General features: G+C 38.0%; 3 protein-coding genes across 5 annotated transcripts in view; 1 reads left to right on the plus strand and 2 right to left on the minus strand.

Moving 5' to 3' along the window:
• Positions 1 to 111: 111 nt before the first annotated feature.
• Positions 112 to 605, minus strand: LOC148079626 (liver-expressed antimicrobial peptide 2). The gene is made up of 3 exons (XM_087792366.1): positions 543 to 605; positions 347 to 486; positions 112 to 244 (listed from the first exon to the last, which is right to left on the minus strand). Exons 1-3 carry the CDS (start codon positions 603 to 605, stop codon positions 211 to 213), a joined length of 237 nt encoding a protein of 78 aa, XP_087648492.1. The 3' UTR covers positions 112 to 210.
• Positions 606 to 1,780: 1,175 nt separating this feature from the next.
• scarb2c (scavenger receptor class B, member 2c) lies at positions 1,781 to 9,560 on the minus strand. The gene is made up of 12 exons (XM_087791263.1): positions 9,360 to 9,560; positions 8,900 to 9,057; positions 8,386 to 8,530; positions 7,377 to 7,568; positions 7,206 to 7,297; positions 6,762 to 6,881; positions 5,662 to 5,840; positions 5,467 to 5,585; positions 4,204 to 4,277; positions 3,065 to 3,116; positions 2,839 to 2,991; positions 1,781 to 2,746 (listed from the first exon to the last, which is right to left on the minus strand). Exons 1-12 carry the CDS (start codon positions 9,477 to 9,479, stop codon positions 2,708 to 2,710), a joined length of 1,443 nt encoding a protein of 480 aa, XP_087647389.1. The 5' UTR covers positions 9,480 to 9,560; the 3' UTR covers positions 1,781 to 2,707.
• Positions 9,561 to 13,092: 3,532 nt separating this feature from the next.
• rai14 (retinoic acid induced 14) overlaps positions 13,093 to 22,715 on the plus strand; it is a 35,635-nt gene continuing 26,012 nt past the window's right edge. For 2 of the 3 annotated variants that reach the window (XM_087791266.1, XM_087791265.1), the window contains exon 1: positions 15,860 to 15,952. In XM_087791266.1, coding sequence (XP_087647392.1) covers positions 15,917 to 15,952 — 36 coding nt within the window. In that variant the 5' untranslated portion in view covers positions 15,860 to 15,916. Of the gene's footprint in view, positions 13,309 to 15,859; positions 15,953 to 22,715 lie in introns of those variants that run through there. The other variant, XM_087791264.1, reaches the window with a different exon arrangement.

Here is a 22,715-nt window from a genome sequence, read left to right on the forward strand (position 1 = left end):
GACATTGCATGATATTTATATATTTTAAAACATGATTACAGATCCAGCACATACTACATTATAGCGCCGTGTTCGCTGCCTCAGCACAATCGTCGATGACTAAGGCGTGATTAGCTCTGGTTTCAAATTAATGTTTCACAACTTTTCCATGTGAGCGGATTAAGATAAAAGTGTGTAGGAAAGTAGCTTCCATGCGACGTGAATTGCTCTTCAACGTGAAATCCAGAAAGAGCAGATACTTCTCCTGCAGAGACAAATAGATACAGTCGTTACTCTGACTGCCTCTGTAATGTAACTTGTACTTCAATATGATTGATAAACATCAACATTTTGATAGAACTTGTACCTGCAATATTTGGTCCCGCACTCCAGGTGATCTCTGCAGCTGGAACCTACTGGCTTCATGCTGTTCCACCTCCACAGCAAAGACCTCTTGGTCCTCCGTATGAGACCGGTCCAGTCCTCAGGTACGGGCAGCGAGTCCACCTGAGGGGGAGCGTCAGAGTCATCCGAGGGAACACACTTCTTCTGGCAGGACTCACCTGTGTGGCACAGATCAGCAGCATCACGATGGAGACCAAGACGACCTTCTGCTCCAGAGTCATGTCTCAGGCTTGCAGCGCAGCGCTCCAGGCTCGCTATTAAACGCCGATAATTGGGTTATAGGGAGGAGCCGCCTGCTGATAAATCACCGGTTTTCCTGGACTGTTTGTCGAGGAAGTGGCGGTCAAGTCGTGGTGATGCAGAGTTCATATCAGAAGCAGCCGAGGTCAAAGGTCAGAAACACTGAAGAGAAAGTAGTCTTTAACCCTTGGAGAGAGATTACACGACAGAGATTAATTAATCGGCACGTTCTCTTCCGTTTACGTCCATTTCCTTTGCATTCAGAACAATCATCTACGAATCCTCACCTGGACGGTTGACTCAAAGTTTAACACTTGTGTTATCTGTAGGCCCGAAAACAAAATCTGGTTGTTATATCCCTTGTGTTGTCTCTGGGTCACCGTGACCCACAAGGGTTGAAATAAATTGAGCCTAATAATGGAAATACAATATTTCAATCAGACTTTCTGCTACAGAATGTTTGTTAAATATACATTTTTTTCAACTTTTTCGACATTGATTGCTTTCCTAGATCACCAAAATCTCCACACATTGATTTATAGATAAAAACAAATGTGTTTCTGGTATCCCTTGTGCAGTCTCTGGGTCGAGATGAACGAGCTTCACCACTTCGGAAGTCGTTTTAAGTCTGTGTTTTAAATAAAGCCATTTGTTGCCCTTATTTTACTTTAGTTATTATTTAATAAAAACCCAAATATCAAGAATAAATATTTGGCATAAAGAAATAGTATAGTTAATGAAAAATAAACTCCATTATAAAATATATAAATGAAAATGTCAGTATAAATGAACCGATATGCAGTGTATTGATGCAAAATACGACACATTTATTTCCAAAAATAATCTTTGGATATTAATCAATTTCTGATAAGAAACAAGAAATGAAATATTGTAAAAAAAAAGTACTCTTTATTGATATATTTTTAATATATTCTTCAACAAAAAAGACTGGACACTGTTAGTGAAATAAAATGTTTCATTTGCTCCGTTAAATTGTATTTTAAATACGTCTCAGGGACCTCAAGTTTCCTCCCACGGACTAAGAATAGTGAGAGCTGTAGTTAGAAGTTGTTGTCTATATGATGTCATCCCTCCTGTCCAGGGTGTCCCTAACAGTGACCACCAGGTGTAAAAGAGTGATCAGTCATAAACAGTGTGAAGCAAACTCGGTTTATTTCAAACAACTGACCTATGAGCAACATGTAAACAAGGATAACGTTCTTTAAAATCTGTTACTCGATTATCTCATGCGGTAACAAGCAGGTAGCCCGACGAGACATTCCCGCATGCAAAGATTATCTGCAGCAGCAACACGTAGTGATCAAGGGTTTTGCTTCTACTTGGTTCGCGCAAATGTACAAAACTCACGTTAAAACAACAAAATGGCGTCACATCAATAAACACCGACTCATCAAAAAAAAAAAGGTTCTTCCCTTCAGGGTATGTTAGACACACGAACTCCATTCATCAGAAAATACTTCCCTTTTTCACACAAGTCTGACGAGAAGTTAGTGAGCAACATGGCGAGAACATATCAGAAGAAGGACAAGTTCAGCAGTGAGGTTTAGATTTGGAACAATTGAGATCAAGGAGGAAAGTTGCCAATTCCAAAAGCTTCACGATACATTTTTTGGGAAAGACAAATTTCTTTTTAAAGAGACAATTCAAAAAAAAGAAAAAATCAGTTTTAACGTTATTTAAAATTCTAGCACTAAAAACCTTCTGTGAGAACAGGTTTTTCTGATCATCAGTTTAGTTCTGCAACTCCTCGTACAAACAAATTGAATACATCCCACGGTGGCTCCTCTTTAAAATGTATCATTTGTATTATTATCCAACAATTTTAAATTAAAAGCATTACATGTACGATTCAATAAAAGTGAATATCATGTCACGTCAAGCTTTTTCAAAAGTCAAATAAAAATGTCACAATCACTTTTAACTTTTTTTTAAAACTCTCAGTAGAACTGATTTTTGTTCGTGTTACTAAGTCAAATATTCCGACCAGACGTCGGACAAAGCGGGGTCAAAGGTCGTTCGTCACTAGCGTGTATAGCTTGACCGGAGGCGTCGTGGTGCGACTCTACGAGGTGAGCAGCGGCTGTCGCTCGGCTACAGTGCTCTGCAACACAAAAAGTCACAAACTCGCGTCACAAATCCAAAAATCACACATTTCCAGACGGGATCTGGTTTCAGTTCGGCGGCTCGCGTTACCTCCGGGACCTTCTGCCAACACATGAGGAACATGAAGCCGACGGCCAGGATGATGCCGATGCCCATGAGCATGAAGGGCACGTTCACCACCAGGTTCTCCTCCAGGACGATGGCCTTGAGCTTCGCGGCGGAGCCGTCGTCGATCACGACGCTCTGAGGTTTCACACGGAGACGGATCAGAGTCGGCGAGCGCGAGTCAAAATCGACGAAACTAAGCGTGATTTACCTCGTTCAGGTACAAGACCGGGAGGAACACCGGGGTCACCTTCTCGGTTTCACTGAAAGAAAGAACACATTCACTACTTGAAGAGGTCGGATCTTCATGAATCTGTGAAAATCCATGTTCATCTTCTCTGTTTTCTGTCCCAGCTACCTAGGGCAAAAGGCAGGCGATAACCTGGACAGGTCACAGATTAAGAACATAAAGTCCCTTATCTTTTGGATTCATAAAGACGTCTTTTCATTTGTTTTCATGATGAAGTACACTCGACGACAAACCGATGTTCAGCCCGGGGGCCCCTTGTAGGACTGTATTTATGAGGCCCTCATGAGGTCTGAGTAAAACTATAAAATATAGCTCCTGAGAGCTTCATTTTATATGACATTTTATTTGATAAAACTAGTTTAACTCTTTATATACCTTGTTACTAAAGTTTTTTTTTTTTAATAATGTGCCTTAATATTAAATATACGCGTTTCATGTATAGATTTTTTTATGGCCTTTATTGAGAATATTAAAATTAAATGAATATAACTTGGAATTAATTCAATAACTACGTTTTATAATATTGTTTTTATGTAGTTGTTTAGGTTGAGTTTGTGTATTAATGTTTTTTTTTCTTTATTCCGTCTTTCATCAAATATGTTGACATTATTTCAGTTTTATAGATTATTATGTCTAAAATGTGTTTTATTTAGAAAAAAAAAGAATTTTCTCCATACTCAGGAGTGACTTGTGTATTAGCTTGTGACTCGTGACAAGTCAAGACGCTCTTTTCAGTCAAGTTTACTAAAAAAAAAAAAAACTTGTAAACTTAGCAAAAGGACTCTTTATTTATCTGAAGGTTGGTCTGTGAAAATAATGCAATTAAAAAAAAGAGAAAGAGTAAGAGTGAAATCATTTTCAAAATAATGATGTTAAAATAAAGAGTTGGTATCTTCATGACTTTTAAAGCATCACCACAGCTGTTCAGGTTCAGATATTAAGAAGCTAATCAAGATAATTAATTTGTGATTTACTAACATGTTGATGTGTTTTGTTCTCTCTGTCGTCAAGCGGCCACTCTGTCCAAAAGTCCGTTCATAAAGGTGATGGTGGCACTTTACGACACTCAAAGATGCCTTTAAAGAACAACAAGGAAATACCTGAACGCTGGCAGTTTTTCAATGAACACGTTGATCTGGAGACGCTTGGCCGCTCGCAGGACGATCCCAGTGAGCTGCAAGATAGAAACGTTTGTTCGGAAATAAGTCACATTTTAAACCACTTCCTCTCCTGATCAGTCACATTGACCTCGGGCGAACCCATGGAATGACACAATGGCGCCGGCGAGTATCTTTACGAGCGTCTCTCAGGTGAATAACCGACTAATCTGAGGTCTAATCTGGTGACACTCTGGTGAGGAGATTAGAGGGATTTTCAGTGAAAACAGTAGCAACACACCGGGTTAGAGAATCATTCATATTTAATCTTTCCTGACACCACGACTCACCTCTGGCACGACAAGGTCACTTGATCCAAACAAAAATCTGTCTTTTATTCGTTTCATTCCATCCTGAGCGGTTTATTTATGCTTTTTCTTTCATTTTTCTTTCATATTCAACCCACGTCCAGGAGTTATCGGTGCATTTCTGCGCCATTATGAAGACATTGACTGAACCTTTAATCATTGACTTCTTAACAATCATCTTTAAATCGACACAAGTCCTGTTTGTCGTCTTCTGACCTTATCTCAGAGTTATTATTTGACATGAGGGGCGCTGTGAGTGCTTATCTCAAGGAGACTTGTACTGCCTGTTTTTAATGTTTAACCAGGGTTTTATAAATAGACTGCCCCGCCATGAGGATAACAGGCAGCAGCGGCACATTACGCTCTAACAAAGGGCGCTATCTAGTGGTCACCACGAGTAGTGCAATGTTCCACAGTAAATGGATGTGTGATCTTTAAGCTTTTAAACACACATCAGCAGCAACAATCATCCACTTTGAACTTAAACGATGTAGACAGTAAAGCACTCTAGTTGAATTAATAATGTCATCATTCATTCAATACTTAACGTCTGACGCTGATCAATCAGAAATAATGATTCAATCCACGGCTGTCCTGAAGGTCAAGAAGTCAACACTGACAGGACACAGATAATCCACTCCAAGTATTGATGACAATGGCCTCAAAGGTAATGAAAAGAAAATGTGAACCCTTTTAAGAATTCTCATCTCACTCCCTCTCAGTGAACGCATCGGCAGAGCTAGATAAATAAGTGATCACAACACCTACAAACACTCGAGTGCAGAGATGTTGTTGAATAAACATTTTACTTTGTGGTTTCAGGAGTTACGGATGAAGCGGTTTTCTAAAAGAAGCTTCAGGAAAGAATAAACAATTAAAAACAGGTTTGCAATCGTACCGGGTTGATGTCTATGGCGGTCTCGTGGTATTCCTTCTTGGGCTTCATTCCAATCACGTCGTGGATGAACTTCTCATCGCCCTGGTAGAAATGTGGCGAGGACATGATGATGGGAGCGCCTGCAGGTCGAATCAACACCGATCATTATATTTTCAAAACGGCTTCATTCATTCACGTCGGGCTCGTTTTTCGCACCTTGTTTGCAGGGGCTGACGTTCAGGACTCCGGAGCCGAGGCAATTTTCGGCCGGAACGCAGAAGCCTGCGTTCGCTGGGTTCACGGTCTTGTTGGCGAACACCTCGCTGGGGGGGACGAAGCGATACCCGGGGATCCCCTTCACCGTCACTTCCTTCTCGTACAGAGCGTACAGAGACCTGGGCGGAGTCACAGCTGGTTAATGACTCTCTCCGGATCCAGCTGATCCAATATAGGAGCAACTGGACTTTGTGTAGAGAATGTTTTTACAAGTCTTTAACATCCCCATCAACTTTTACACACGTTTGTCTGCAGCTTTCTTTGTCTCTTTATAAGTGAAATGTCTCTCAGCACATACAATAAAGTTCTACCTTAGCTTACAACACGAACACTGACTCATTCTAGAGAGTAAAGAGCAGCTAAATCTGTCTCTATAATCTCTAGTTCAACTCGGATACTGGGTCAGAATAAGATCAGCAGGACAATCATCACCTAAAGGGAGTCGTTTTACTTTAAAAAAAATAATCAAAGACAGCAAGATTCATGATAAAGGATGTTGGATTTTGGTTTATTTCCCAGTTAAAAAATATAACTTTGAACCGAGGCAGATGAAATTCAATAATGATAATTATTAGTTTCATCATGATTTGCAGGATTATCATTAAACTTTCAAGCTAAAAAAAAAACAACTATATTTAGCTTATCAAATGTCAGATCTGATTCATCACTATTCTGTCTAAATAATATACATTAAAGATGCTAATATTACCATATTTTCAGACTTTATAGTGCACATAAAATCCTTTAATTTCCTCAAAAATATACTCTGCATATTATAACCCAGTACTCCTTATAGTCCTGAAAAATAAAATTATAATAATAAAATCTAAATAATTTACACTTTATGGTTTTTACCGATAATTGTTGTTCCGACAATCAGAAAGAAACATAAACATAATAACTCTCCTTTATAATCTCTTGTAACCGTTTTACCGGAGATTAAGTAAACAAAGAAATTAAAAATGTTCAGCTATAAAAGATCATCATCATCATCATTTGCCTGGTTCGTTGTAAACGAGTCACTCTTTCCGGGGACTCACCTGCACAGGTCGGAGGAAAACATGTAAAGTGACTCATTCTTTTCGACGACAGGATGAAAAGATGCTCCGTTGGTTCCGTTAATCATGTTGCACTGATCGGACGTCCACCAGGCCAGGGATCTTCAGAGAGATATGTTCAGTTACAACACAATAGAATAGCAAATGTTAGTGGAATGAGTTGAAAACAAGGTGTTGGAGAAGAGAAAGGTGGTTGAATTCATAAATAAAAGCCTCATCAGGCGATTGTGAGACAAGAGTCTTGATTAGATTTTCTCTCGTGATGATTCTTGATTGACAGCTGTTGTAGATCAAACGACACATTGACATCATCAAGTGACTGATCATGATGTCATCAAAGTCAGTCAGAAGTGTTAGAAGTCGTTATCGTCAACCAGAGATAAGTGATTGGATTTACAAAAGAGATGAAAAACCAGGAGCAAATACCTTCCACCGTTCCACGTATCCACCCTGGCGAAGTCTTTGTAGTTGTCCAGGCCCGTGTGGAACACGTACTGTCCGTCATTAGAGCCGTTGTTCTGAACCAGAAGACACAAACACTCGTCGTTGATCCACTTTTAAAAAAAAAACAACTAATGTTAGAAGATCAGAACAAACCTTGTAAAAGAGTCCAAACTCTTCATCAACGTCGTGCTGAACGAGGTGCACTGCTTTGAGCAGAGCGTCCTCGTACCCCCACAAGAGTTCTGCCACACTGTGAGTGGCGAACAGAGTTTCCCCGGTGAAGCGCATGTAGTCAGAGATCAGACGTGCAACAAAAGAGTTGTTTTTGAATCGCTCCATGAGCGTCTGTGAGGAGGAAAAAATGGTGAATCGTACTTCGACCAGACAAAAATATACTATATTTTTTATATAAAAACATTAGATTAAGCAGATTAAGACATATCAGCTTGCATTGTTGCAGTGTGTTATGATTGAAAGGGATTTGACAAGATTTGCAAAAATAGTCTTTGCTACAGCACAGCTTATCTGCAACCATTTTCTCATTTCGGAATTAAAAAAATCAACTAAATTTTGAATCCTTTTCAAAAATGTACTATAAGAATTAAAATAGAAGGTATGTTATATATAATGATATATAAATTAAATGTACTCCCTCCATAATTACTTTAAGGTTTATTAGCAATTAAATATTTGTATTTGTTCCATACAAAACTATTCCCGTAAGATTAAATGTATTCTTTTGATTTTTGTATATAAATATAAATATAAATATATATAAAATACTGTCAACTACTGTGCACTTTTGGAGTAAATCTCTCAACAAATTAGAAAACATAAATATATAAAAAGTGATCGCAATCGTTGGTAATACATTTGAATAACAAAATATGTCCGGATAGAGACTTTGTTTTTATTAAAATAGAATAAGAAGCTAAAATCTAGGAGAATAATATAGATTTTCAAGTGTAGTACAAATAGATTCACTCCTCAGTTAAACTACAAAAGGCTTGACAGCTCTATATGTTTATCAGTTAAGTTATTCTTGTAAAAAATTGTTCAAATTATAAAAGACAGTTCCACCACTTTGAACAACAAGTGGTACAACTAACATGTCGATAATTAAACAGTAATAACAACCGTCTGTCCCGACCCAAATACTCACCACGGCAGGGATGTTCACCGTCCGGATCAGGTCGCTCTCTGGACCGCTGGACATGTTCCGCTGAAATATATAGGTTTTATTGTTGACTGCCGCCACCTTGGTGCCGTTGTCAAGAAAGTCGATTTCCTCCATCGGACGGTACTCCCTGGATCACAGAAGAACACTTGGGTTGTGAGGGACTGCAACCAGATCCTTCTCATTGTAAAAAAACAGTAACACTCTGATAATAACAGTGATATCTAGAGGGTGCTGTTTTGCACACAACAAGTTGTTTGTTTTGCTCCTTCGTTACTCAGCAGTTCTTCCCCCTCAGACACTAGCTTCACTGTCGTAGCTTCTCAGTCTCAACTGTTGCACATAAAGTTAATCCTTCTGATCAGTCGGAAAAAGGTCACACGACTGCAACGTTGTTTAGTCTAAACGTCCAACTGAGGTATACACAAGAAAATATAACTGCAGAAACATGTATCATTTTCATTAGAGTACATTTTATAAACCCAAACCTCTCTCTAACCTGTATGTGTACGGTCCCTTCTCCAGCACCGCCGGTCTGGCTCCATCCATCACCTCTGCCGGGTTGGTCAGGTTAAAGAAATAAAACTGCATGTAGATCGGCGCCGGTGGACTTTCCCAGGCATCAAATGCCATCGTGCCATTTTGTAGAACCACTTGCTGAAGGAGACAAAAAACACAGTCAGTTCCTTTTTTCTTCTGTCAAAAGAAAAACAAAAAAAAACAGGTCACTTTCAAGAACCTTAAGATGCTGACTTAGCATTAGAATTAAAATGTTATAATGTAGCATAAATAAGAGGAAGTTATCATAGGGGCAATAGTTCAACTGCTAATTTTATTAAATACAATACATTTAGAAACACAATGTAAACACGAGCATGTGTCATTTTATCAGCTATATTTAATCAGACATTTGACTGACTTTCAATGAGAGTAAACGTAAAAATTTAAATCTACTTTACCTTTTTGACCATTGACTGGACAAGGTGTGGGAAAACGTTGGTTAAAACCAACGCGATCCCCGCGATGAGGAAGGCGAGAGAGAAGAAGCCAGAGCAGTAGATGCAGCACGACTTGAACATGATGACCGCCTGGGAAAGTCCAGCATGTGAAGACCTCACTCGACTTCACCTTCTATGTGTTTGTTTTGATGTCCCAGGAACTGGCAGTGAAGACCCCAAGACAAGGACTTCCTGTTTCAAGAGCGTTAACCACTTCCTGTTTCGTTCGCCCTTGCGTATATTCTGGATACATCTTAAAACACCGCATTTTTTAAAACAAAATGGTCTTAATTGTTGTATTTTAAGAGTATAATTCAATTTTAAATCATTATAAAAAAAAAATAAGGTTTACGCCATCAGTTATACTGTAGCTCGTTGTTTACGTTTTGTCGGCTGCGTTTCTCATCTTGCAGCAGTTACTCTTTGTTTTGAAGTCACATGATCGTACCCTCCCTGAATGAGGTCACCGCTCGAGCCTGAACGTCTCGAAACTTAAATCAATCAAAAATGTCAGAATATCTGATCCTTCCCAGCACCTTCTCATTCAACCTGTACCCCATGAATCCACGTCTGCTCTGAGTTCTGTCCAAATGTGGGTCATGTTTACAATTGAATTGACTGTCATGCTTTCATAAGATCATTACTGCATAATGAAAGTAATATGTTGACGACACGCGCATTTTTTTTGCAATTTCATATGCAAAGATTCTTCTTCCTTTTCCTCCAGTCTTCCAACAGTTTATTTAATTTAAAAAATGAAGGTGAAAGTCCTAGTTGAAAGAGAAATGACCAATAAGAAAAACTATAAGAAAGGGAAAGTAAACTTCCTTATCAATAAATAAAAAAGAATCACAAGTATTTATAAAATTAAAATAATATATTTTGTTGTAATTCTTGTAGACCTGACTTGTAATAATATCAAGTGCAATTAACGTTAATGAAAAAACAACAAAAAAAGCATTTATATAGACACAAAATAAAGAGCTGCGTGATAAAAAAAAACAACCATGGTAGATATGATGGTATGATAGATGCATATAGTCTAGATTTTCCCCTTTTGGGACTAATAAAGGAAAATCTAATCTAATCTAACAGTGTCAAAATGAGGACCGGGGGCCAATTCCCACTTACCCACATCATTTGGATAGACGAATGATTAATTTAATTTCATGATGGATAAAGACTTTATTTATGTCTACAATTTTACAGATACTTTTAATAACAGTGTAACTAATGTAAAAGGAAACAACTTTGTATTGGAAATAATAACAAACACATGGATAATTAAGATGTATTGAGTTCTCAAAAATGAAAAAAAAACAACAACAATAACAACAACAACATGGCTCCTTGTGCAATTTAGTTTGAAACCCCTGGTCTACAAATATTCGGTAACCGCTGTGTTTGTAGTGCAGAGATGATGTTATACAAAGAAGATGAAAACACCTCAGACATGTTCCTACTTGCACTCGTTTATTGCTTCTCTGTTACACCACAAAATAGTGAAATATTCATGCGATAAAAGATTTTGATTTTAAATATACACGACATTCAAGGATGGATGGATGGATGGATGGATGGATGGATGGATGGATGGATGGATGGATGGATGGATGGATGGATGGATGGATGGATGGATGGATGGATGGATGGATGGATGGATGGATGGATGGATGGATGGAGGGATGGATGGAAGGAGGGAGGGAGGGATGGATGGATGGATGGATGGATGGATGGATGGATGGATGGATGGATGGATGGATGGATGGATGGATCGTCCCAAAAGATTTGTGGATCCCTGCGACAGCTTGTACAATGCAATACTCAGTTGTACCGCTAGATGTCCTCAAGTCACCGTGTCTTTTGAGTGAACTTTTTTTCTTTGGAGGGTAAAGTATACATATTTATCTAATACATAATACTTATAGTAGGAACGATTATGTAAAAGATGGTTTATTTTATAACCAATTCCGTATTTATCTCAAGTATAGAATATTAAAAGTGTTCTATAAACATAAAGCTGATCCACATGATCGTTTGGGACTTTCTCTATGTGAATGAATTTTAGATAATATTATTTACTTTAATGTTGTCTTTATATGCCACACAGTATGAGATAAAATTAAAAGATCCTAAAGCTGATATGATACACAAACCAATATGACTGAAACAAATGCCAACCAATCTTGGCATTTTATATTAGGAAACACCATCCTGGTTATTTATATTTAGGTAATTAAAATGTCAATTCACTTGTCAAATCAAAATTAAAGTGAACTAATGTGCAAATTTACCCGTATAGCCTTAACCTTCACAAATTATTGCTCAGGCTATTTATGGAGATGGACATTTATCTGGCTAAATAAACAGAAATCGGAAAAAGTGTGTTGACAATACAAAATATAGTGTTTTTTCACTCATTTACCAAGCAAATACAATAACCAAATATATATATATAAAAAAAAGATTGACGATTTGATTTGAACATGACTGTCAACTTCCAACCACACATTTCACAAATCAGTTTTTTCTCATTTAGTAACTGAACATATATTTTTCAAATTAAAATGTAACCAATAGGCAAATGCGTCTTAATAACCTGATCCTCCTCAAACTCTTAGGCAGTCTATTTACCGAGCTAGTTTTCCTGCTACAACATGCATTTGGCTAAATAAACACAAATCCAAATAATGTGTCGAGAAATACAAATGAAAGCGTTTCCAATTTCAGATACTTATATACATGTATTTATTTCCCACATATAACTGATATAGTAAGTAAGTAAGTAAGTCATTTTTATTTGTATAGCGCTTTTCCAGACCAGGGTCACAAAGCGCTTAAACAATCAAAACAATATTCAATAAAGTATATACTTTAAAGATCAAGATAAAACTGATAACACAACAGGAGTTCCAGAAAATCAATGACCTCTGGTCCTGAACCGTGTTCAGGAACCATCAGTAGATTCTGATCCACAGACCTAAGAGCCCGAGCTGGGGTGTAAGGCTGGATCAGATCACTGATGTAAGGAGGAGCCTGACCATGAATAGATCTGAAAGTAAGAACCAGAATTTTAAAGTTGATCCTGAAAGAAACTGGAAGCCAGTGAAGAGTTTTAAGGATCGGAGAAATGTGAGTTCTTCTACTAGAGCAGGGCAGAATTATATTCATGTATTTATTTCCCACATATAACTGATATAGTACTGAGTAATTATTTTATAACAAGCTCTTATGGCAGTTTTTTTTTTTTACATCACACATAAACTACACAAATACAATAACCAAAAATAGCTTTTTTTTTTCAATGACTGACTTCCAACCAGTCCAATCATTAAACATGTCCCAGTTTATTCCCATTAACTGACGCTAAACATCAATGTATTGATCAACTAAAAACCCCAACCAATGATCTCGAACCTTTAGGGCTGATTTATCGAACTCGTTTTTCCTGCTTCAAACATTTTATTTTGGCTAAAATAAACCTAGTAGAATAATATAGAATAATGGCTGGATCATAGCGGCACAATGGCGGCGAGGCGGCGGGCACGAAATCTGCGCGTTCATGTGCTAGCACGGGCAGTGTGACGTCACTGGCACAAACCCAGAGAGAGAGAGAGAGAGAGAGAGAGAGGGGGAGAGAGAGAGAGAGAGAGAAAAAAGGAGAGAGAGAGAGAGAGAGGGAAGGTTCTGTGAACAACACAACTTTTAATTTGAGCGAACCGAGCCGGGCCGGGACAGGCTAGTGTTTCCCCCTCACGCGGCTCCACATCACAGCCCACGCTCGCCTCGCGCGTGGACAAGGGGGCTCGCGGTTCCGAACCCACGGACCCGCCATTCGTGGGAGAGAAAAAAGAGCGGTTTTGTGTGTCAATTGTTTGGACTCCACACACACACACACATACAACACACGGTGAGTGTCACACAAGTGTCGAACCGTGCTCGGGTCTTTTCGTGCGTGTGACGCGCACGTTGGCATGTTCGAGGGATGCATGTATGACGCGAAGTGTCAATGAATGTCTGCAACTTTCTCTCGTTTTTACAGAAACATACCTTCTTGGAACATCATGTTCGTCCCAGTGGTTCAATATATTCATTTATTCCACTCGTGTGGATTCAAACATGTGTGTTTAGTGAAGATATCTTTAACCATAGACGTGTTTTTAACGACTCTTTAATAACCTCCTCACAGGGAGTCGTTTGTGGCTTTAGAAAACTGTTATTAAGTTCACAGTATTTGTCATTTCCATTAGAATTAATAGTAGTGAACTGTGGTTTACTTCATGTGAAATGACACTGTTATGACGTTCAGTTGTTACAACAATTACACTTCCAGCCATCTCACTGTGTCAGGGAACACACTACTGTGTGTGTGTGTGTGTGTGTGTGTGTGTGTGTGTGTGTGTGTGTGTGTGTGTGTGTGTGTGTGGTGCCCCGTAGTACTACTGACACAGATTCACTTCTTAGCTGATACCAGTGTCAGCCATTCAATGTAATAAGGTAATAACTGGTATGGAGAAGAAAAAACAAGACAGTGAATCTGATGATACTATACATATCATGTACATTAATTATTTTTATACTGTAGTAACAAGGATATATTTGCAGTATTTGTCCTGAGTACTTGACACCGGTGTTGCAGAATGTACAGGCCACATGACTCTAAAGTAACCACTTTAATTCATTTTGAACTAAAAAGGCTGGAGTCGACCGTATCCTCTCGTCCTCAGTCACCTCACAGAGGATTTAATTGTTTCTTTAGCTGCGGAGGAGGTGATGACAGCTGCTATGTAGCGGCGAGAAATGTGTTTGGAACACAATAATGCAACAAACGGCGTGAATATTTGCAGGTTAATTGTGAAATAATAATAACAAATGTTTTACACACATTGTTTAAATATAAATCATAAAATAAATATGAATAAAAAACAAAATGATACAATGCTAATAAAACATTGTCGATACAGTATCTTGATAAAAACATTGCAATATATCTTCTCACACCTTTATTGCACATGTCGGTGTTGTGTTTGAACATGTGTGTGTAAATATGTATGTGTAAATATGTATGTGTAAATATGTAAGTAAGTAAGTAATTTTAATTTATATAGCGCTTTTCCAGACCAGGGTCACAAAGTGTTTAAACAATCAAAACAATACTCAAAAAAGTACATACTTTAAAGATCAATAATGTATGTGTAAATATGTATGTGAAAATATTTATGTGTAAACCCAGAAATATTCAGTTTTAGAAAAAAACCCACAAAATCTTACAAGATTGAAACGATTGTTAAAAAGTGATCCTTTTCACGATTAATAATAACAACAACAAATACCTTTAAACACAACCAAATACTTTTCTCATCAGTCCTCTGGGTCAATCCCACTTCTGACACCATTCATCGTCTGGTGTTCTTTGTACAAACGTACACCAGACCAGACAGTCAGTTTATTCACGCTTTCAAGAAACATCTTAAGACGTTTTTATTCTTTAATGCTTTCACTTGATTTTCTGAGACTCCTGCGTTGTTCTTAGTATTATCTTGACCTTTTAAAGTATATATTTTATTGAGTATTGTTTTGATTGTTTAAGCGCTTGTGACCCTGGTCTGGAAAAGCTCTCTATAAATACAAATTACTTACTTACTTACAGTTTGTTCGTCAAGATGACTTGAAGCGTAGTTTCAGTGTGTGTTTTGGAAGCTTCTTTATTTACACGAGCCAGGTGTTGAAAACAGGTCAGTAAAACCAAAGGTTGATCAGAGGTCAGTTCGAAAAAAGATTTCGCGAATCCAGATAAACACAACATTTAAGTATTTTTGTTTTATAACTTTTTCAAGATTCAGTTTCACAGCAACGTCTTCCTCCAGCAGCAGCTTCTGTGTGAAAAGCCTGGACTGTTGCTAGAGGAGACCAGACTCGCAGTAGCTGTCCTTGATTCTCCCGCCCACCGTTGTTAAAACCTCTCGTGTCACATTATCAGTCTGCCCACATGAAACCATACGCCGCTGAAAATCTTTTAAACACGTGCTCGTGAACACCAAGATGGAACCGGATCCTGCTGAAGGCCTGAGCTATTATTATATTAGTGTTTATGGTGGAGCTGGAGTGACCAGGTTTGGCCTGGAATGCTTTTGACCAATGTGTTCTGGTGGGGTGGGGTGTGGAGGGGGGGGGGGTAAATAATTGACCTGGTCGTTTTAGACTGGAGGAATTGGAATTCGCTTCTGGGCAAACGGCAAAGAAAAAGCATTTAAGACCCAGCAGGTCTCAAGACCATTTAAACCATTGGTCAAAAAAAAGAAAAAAGGGAAGCAACAGGTTTGGATTAAAATAACACGTGGTTTGCTTTGTTCTACGGAACGACTGACATCGTTGGAGCCAGAGAACGGTCTTAAGTTTTTACTTAAGGGCATTTATTGCTTCGGTTATCAACATATTCACATGTCACTAAGTCATTTCTCTTTCTCTTCAGAGCGGATTAAATGATTGAGTGACAGGCTGCATGGACCAGACTGAACATGAAGAGCCTCAAAGCCAAGTTTAGAAAAACTGATGTAAGTAATATAACATGTGTTTTTTCGTGGCTGTGTTAAATGTGCATGTGTGTGTGTGTGTGTGTGTGTGAGTCAGTGTCTGTGTATGTGAGGATTTGCAGATGATTTATTGCAGAGTTTTTGCAACCTTGTAACCAGACGGCTCTGGATTATTGACGCGAGACCATTTATCCAGCAGAACCAAAAAGCGTTTCATATCCAGAACGTGATTCAATGACTGTATTCACTTAAGAAATGTGTAGGAACCTGATAGTAGGTCATAGCAGCAGATCCTCATCAATACTTTTACACAGACTTACTATAGTTTGTAACTGTGCTGAGTCACTTTTAAGAAGGTGTGTGTGTGTTCGTTCTGGCTTGATTTAATGTGAGTCGACCCGAGACAAACCTGATGAATGTGGACGAACTCCGACAGGCACAGGAAGTGAGGCGTCTCCACTGTGTCTGACGCGTGTTTTGTCACCCGGGCCTTCCTGACTCACTGCAGGCAGGAAGAGTCAGAGCTTGTTGAGTTGTTGAATGAGTTTTTATAAAGTTCATGTCATTGAAATAACACTGGGAAGATAAATGAATTTCATCATCGACTGACGACGCAAACGTCCTTTTTATTCGATTCATAAATACCATAAAATGCGTATATTTTATCACCTCCTCGTCATTGATCCATCATCGTGTCAACTATTAACCAATGCAGGACATTTGTTCTGATGTTCAGGATGTTTGACCAGAGGTTATAAGAGGTCACTTTATTTTTGGTCAGATGTAATAACCTGTCGTATGACTTCTATCTTACACGAGGGAAGATTCAGTTGAAATTTCTCAGCCGTTCTTTGCTCCTTGCAGATGAAAATGCTCTGGCGTTTGACAAGTAACCTAATAAGTGAATTATTATAAATTCCGTCAGGTATGCGAGGAGGACAATGGTGTCTTTTGTCATGAGAAATGTTAGGCAGCAAAGTGGTGTTCGATGCCAGGATGGTTTATTTTCTAAGAAGACTTTTCTGTGGTACTGCATGGACTGCAGACGATGCTCCGTTACTTACTGAAATAACCAGAAGTAGGCGGCGAGGAAGAAGAGAAAAGCAGTGAATGTGTGTTTGTTGCTAAGAGACATGTTTCTTCTGAAGGCCTGGCGATTTAATACATGATTAGAACTTTCTAAGTCAAATCTTTTGTTCATCACTGTCTGAATCAATTGTGGATTAAAGAGATTCAATAATGCATGGATTAATTAATCATAATGATCTGTAACCAATAGATTTATTGAATCAAATTCCCCCTTTTTTTAATTTAAATTCAAAATAGTTTCAGATAAAAAGATTTATATATACATAGATGCAGTCATTTACAGTCAGATTTATTTAAGACTCAAGTGTTTCCTGCAAACTTTAGTTTTGTCCAAATAATTCCATATGTGTATTTAATACTATTTTAAGATTCATTAGACTGATCAATGTTAAAATCAGGGTGAGACTGACCAACCTTTTTTACACCAACAACTAAGGCACGAGAAGACTGTAGAAGAAAAATAGATAAACGAAGATAAAACAAAAAAAAATTAAGCAGTAATTCAAGTTATAGTTAATTATTATTTTTTAAACATTAACCCAATTCAATATAAAACTATTTCCATCATTTTTTTTAAATTCCATTTTTTAAATGTCTGACCTTAACATTTTTTAAAACTAACACTAGAATATGTTTAGTCTAAATAAGACTTTTAAACGTAATTGTTTTTCTTTAAGAAAACAAATCATCATATATCATACATACAATCCCCCCCTCTATGAGTTATAGTCAATCCAAACCCACTGGCCCTCCCTGATATCACGAGATGTTCCTAATCCACAGTGTGGATCTGACCACTCAACAAGGTCCCGGGTTAAAGCCAGGATGTACCGACAAAGGTCGTAAGGTGACACTCTTATGATCGCGGCTCGACTGGATCTTCTCCGCGAGGAGCAGCACTGGCTCGACTCCAACCTTCTGGCACATGAGTGAGCCACGCAGCCTTTTCTTAAAAAGGTGACGCCAGCGAACCTGATGGCAAAACTAATTACAAAAGCTATAATCCATGGAGTTCTTTCGGCGACGACCCACGTGTTATCATGAATGTTGTCGCTGAGACTTTACGTTGGTTAATAACTAGATTTTAACAAACATGTTTGCACAAACATTTGAACAGAGAACGACTTCACGTGTTTTATGTAGTGGAGAATGCTTATTTGTTCTGGTTAGTGTCAGTTTTGCACTCCATACTCGGTGATTAAAATTAATGGACAGGCAGAGAAAGAATGTTTCACAGGCCCGTGTGTTAACCTCAGAGCCAAGAGTCATTCCTTTGGCTTTTTATAGAACCCAAGAACAACGATAATGAACATGAAATATCCCTCTGGTTTTATTTTAGTGTGAGTGTGTCATAGACGGCTCTCTCAGGAATGCACCTCCACCATGAGCGCTGGTGTGTTCGACTCCTCGCAAAAAGTCCACGTATTTCTTTCTTCAATGAAGTCATTTCCAAACCATTTGCGATGAAATCTGTGTTTCGGTGTCAAATCAAAAGTAAACGCTTCGACTCGAAAGTTCCTCCTCCTGCAGTTCAGTGAAGTGAACACTTCAGGCTGCCAAGAATTTGCTCAATCACGTCTATAACATGAGGCCTAAATAAGGGAGAGACATAAAAAGTGGCACAGGAGGAGAGAGGAGTACTTAATGTAATGAGATCCAGAGAGTCTTGGAGTTTAATGTAGCTCCAGATGATAATGAAACACAGACTCCATCATTTTCAACTTTCTCTTTTATTAGCTGGAGAATTTAATATACTTTTGGCATCACGGACGGACATATATATATATATATATATATATATATATATATATATATACACCCTCGCTGGTGGTTATAGAGTCAAAAACTTGTATTCCACAGTGTATTCTGCTGTTAAGAAATGTCTGGTGAAGTCATTGTTTGATGAAACACTTAAAAAAAATGATCTGTTAAGTCCTTATCACATGCCAGTGTGTGCTTAGGTGTGTCTCGCTATCATAACTTTATTCAGAGTTACAGTGAGACGCGCAGTTAACAGTAATAGACTGTGACAGCTTAAGAAAACAATCATTATTGATTCTGAGATAAACTTAAAATGGTTTATGGGGAGAAAAGAAAAGGCTGATAACACAACTATGGTCATTGTGATATAGTTTTTGTTTAAGTGTGTCGTAGCTTTACCAAAAAATTAAAATTTGAGATGTAGTATTATTCTATTACTTGAAGTTTGATCTTTTGTGGTAATTATTTCTGTATTTTATTCATATATTTATTTGTCAACCTTTTCTTTTTTGAGTAATATTTTTTGCTGAATTATCGCGATACTTAACTTATATTATTAAAGTACATTTTTGTTTGTTTTTATTTGTTTTTAAATGGATTTACTAAGGTTAATGGTGCAGTAAACTATTAGTATTTGCAATTGCACTACTTTTTAACGTAATTTAAGCCAATTTTGTATACATTAGGCGAATGTAGTAAACTACTGGCAGCTTCATCATATATTTTAAAACAAAAACCACGATTGATATTTGATGTTTTTTGGTGTCTATTTTCATCAGTCTTGCTTACAGGAACATTTTCTGCCTGTCAAAACAAAACAAACGTTTCCTCACCCCTGTTGCTCATTTTGGTTGGCTGGGACTTGTTTTTCTATTCTATTATAAAATGTTCTTTATACCATCTTGAGACAACTGTCATGATTTGACAGATAAAATATAAATTAAAAAGCTAAAAAATGTATTTAACTACACAGACGGAATCAATAAAACAGGCAATTACATCCTAATATGGTTGGAAACTGTTTAAAATGTCCTTTCCCCGCAAAAAAAAAACAGTGACATGGAGTAATGAAAGTGGTATTTAAATTATTACAGGGCAGGAGTCATTTACGAAATCCGTGTATAAAAGTCAAGGCTGAAAAAATCTGGAACTGGTGCACCTAGAAATGAGCCAAAGACATTTTTTGCAAGATGCCACATAAACCTAAAACTGGCTCCTCTTTCTTGCCTAGAAGAGACTTTTATATTTATTTCACATAGTTTCTGGCCACAATTTTAGGGGAAATGTGAGCTCCTGGCTTAAGGGAAACTATTCGCTCGGTTGTTCTTCCAGTCATGACCCTAGGAGCCCTTTTGTTTAACAGGGTTCGTTCCCACTGCTCTAATTTTCTCATCAATCAAACGCTCCATTATCCTCTCGCCCAAAAACCAGACCTCGACATGTCAAAACCTCTACACTTGAGGAAAGGTTTCCTGCTGGAAGAAGGATAAGTGCCGTCTTCTGTACAATAGAACATCGTAAACATCTAGTTTAACTCACGTTGTTTAGGCCTTTGATCGTCAAACTATCATGTATATTATTCAGCAAACATCTCTGTCATAAAAGTGAGTACAAGAGCAAAGGGGTTCTTCCCTCGGAGAGATTTATACATTTGAATAATAATCTGTGGCAGTGCGGCACAGAAGCTTAAACGAGAACAACAGGCGGCTCAATCCGTTCAGACACAATAGACCCAGCTTGGTAGGAGCTGTTGATCCAGTTTTCTCATGAGTTTCCTCTTTTCAATTGCAATTTTGAGTAATAGATTTTGATTTCAGCAAGTTTATCCAATGATAAATATTAGGGACTCGTGCTACTAAAAGAGTTTACAGTGTATGAGATTATGTATGTATGTATACAAACTGGAGAAAGATCCTGGTTTGGTACAGTCGGCTTGGGAAGCACTTCTTTGTGAAGCGGTGATTGATGTTCGGTGCTGTTGCAAATGCTGCTCCTCACTAAAGTGGGTCAATCCTGCCAGTGTTGGGGGCTGGTGAGCACCCCAAGACTCATCCAAACAACACTGCTGATCTCTCCATAGTTAAGAAAATGTCCTTGTTTTTTCTTAGTTTCGAGGTTTAACTGTCAATTAATTGATTCATTTTATATTGTTGAACACAAATCTATGTATTTACATTTTGATGATCATTCTCTAGAAATAACTCTCATTCAAACGTTGACATTCATACAGTCTTCAACCCTCGTGTTATCTTTAGGCGTCACCTCGACCCTGAGATAGGAGACTCGAGGGTTTTGTATCTTGATACGTCTCAACTCAACTATACAAATCTTTCACTTACAATTGGGGATGTGTGTGTGTTGTGCAAGGTCCAAATGAGTCAGAGTTGTGTATGACTCCTGTGGTAGACTTCACTTCTGTTATAAGTGTGGTGTCTGTCTGTCTGGGCATGTGTTTGGATCACAAATTTTTGTTTTGGTTTCATCTGTGGATCATTTCGTGTGTGTGTGTGTGTGTGTGTGTGTGAGCAGGGTTGTGCTGCCGATGAGTCTCGATGTGAGAATGTTTAGAACAAGTGGTTGGTATGATCCAGTTTCTGGGAATGGGTTTGGCCTAAAGTCACCCATGGATGTAGTTATTCCGCCTCAATGATGCCTGAGCATTCAGCTGTCCTTCCTGTGTGTTCCTTCACTTTATCACCGATTCTTTACCTGAATCGAGTGTCTATGTCGGTCCTTTACTGCAGTGGTCCCGACATTTGTACCACTGGTTTAATGTTGGCATTATATTCAAAGACTGACCTTCAGATGAAATCAACAAAAAGTAATTGTATAGAGTTTGTGTCGCACTCATTTTCACTATTTATTTTTCTTGTAAACTTGACTGAAATGAGCATCTTGGCGTGTCAAGAGTCAAAGACTAATGTTTGTTTCACAGAGAAATAAAAACACATACAGTAACAAACAATAGAACCTTAATATATAAACGATTTTATTCTACTGTCAGGACCAGAAAAAAAAGACGGACAGACTGGTATCGGACCCACTGCTCAAGGGATCAGCTCTTTACTTACTTACTAACTCTTACTAAGAGTCCCACAAGAACATCGTTTATTATGGGGTAATATGTTGCTTCTTTCCACTCTGACTTTTGAATAATGTCTACTGTTTTCTAGAGCAGCGATCCTCAACCTTTTTTTTCAACAAGGACCGGGTTAATGGACTGACCTGAAGATAAAAGCAACAAAAATACACTCAATACACTGTTTTTCTGTGCAACAGCATTGTGCAATATAGAGCTTTAGCTTTGCCTTTTTTTGGGGAAGTAGTGAGAGTCACAGGCTTTGCTGTATCAAAATAAAACACTCTCTCTCAGTACTAGTGAATTGTATTCATTATTTTGTATTTTTGTGTGGCCTGTTATCAAACGTCTCTCTCTATATATATATATGATATTAGTCTTTCAAATCATTTAAATAAAAATATAATTTGCTTTGGAAATGTGTCACTTTAACACTTACAATATAATAATAAAGAAGTTGCTGATGGAGCTAGAACTATTCTGGTTACTGTAAAGGGAAGAGGAATGTGTTTAACTGGATTGTTATCTTGAGTTCAGGGCTAAAGTAAACAAGTCATGTCTAATTAGTTTAATCTTAATTTAATCTAATCTACATCCTTCCCACGAGATCACATTCACAACTTCCCCACGGTCCTGCTCTGTTTATTTACTGTTTCTTGAAATAATTTCACTCTTAGATTAACAGAGGTGTTGTCGTCACTGGCCCCAGTTTTAAACCTTAAACCCAGCTCTACCCGTGCCCCCCCCACAGATGCTTGACTAAGCAGGATAAGCAATAGCAAACGCACCCCCTTCCCCACTGTGTGTCTAATTGATACGTGGATTATGGAGTCTCCTCTCACTCTACACAGCTGT

This window comes from Callionymus lyra, chromosome 5 (genome assembly GCF_982586985.1).
Source record: "Callionymus lyra chromosome 5, fCalLyr1.hap1.1, whole genome shotgun sequence".
Classification (NCBI taxonomy): Eukaryota; Metazoa; Chordata; class Actinopteri; order Syngnathiformes; family Callionymidae; genus Callionymus; species Callionymus lyra.

Bases quoted from the DNA above. Each gene is read 5' to 3' on its own strand.
- scarb2c (XM_087791263.1), bottom strand. From the start codon at position 9,479: ATGTTCAAGTCGTGCTGCATCTACTGCTCTGGCTTCTTCTCTCTCGCC. The intron at 6,882-7,205 runs GTATTTGCTCCT...ATCTCTCTGAAG, and splicing joins GATACGTGGAACGGTGGAAG to ATCCCTGGCCTGGTGGACGT. The intron at 5,586-5,661 runs GTGCGAAAAACG...TTCGACCTGCAG, and splicing joins CGTCAGCCCCTGCAAACAAG to GCGCTCCCATCATCATGTCC.
- LOC148079626 (XM_087792366.1), bottom strand. From the start codon at position 605: ATGACTCTGGAGCAGAAGGTCGTCTTGGTCTCCATCGTGATGCTGCTG. The intron at 487-542 runs GTGAGTCCTGCC...GCTCCCCCTCAG, and splicing joins TGCTGATCTGTGCCACACAG to GTGGACTCGCTGCCCGTACC. The intron at 245-346 runs GTACAAGTTCTA...TTGTCTCTGCAG, and splicing joins TGCGGGACCAAATATTGCAG to GAGAAGTATCTGCTCTTTCT.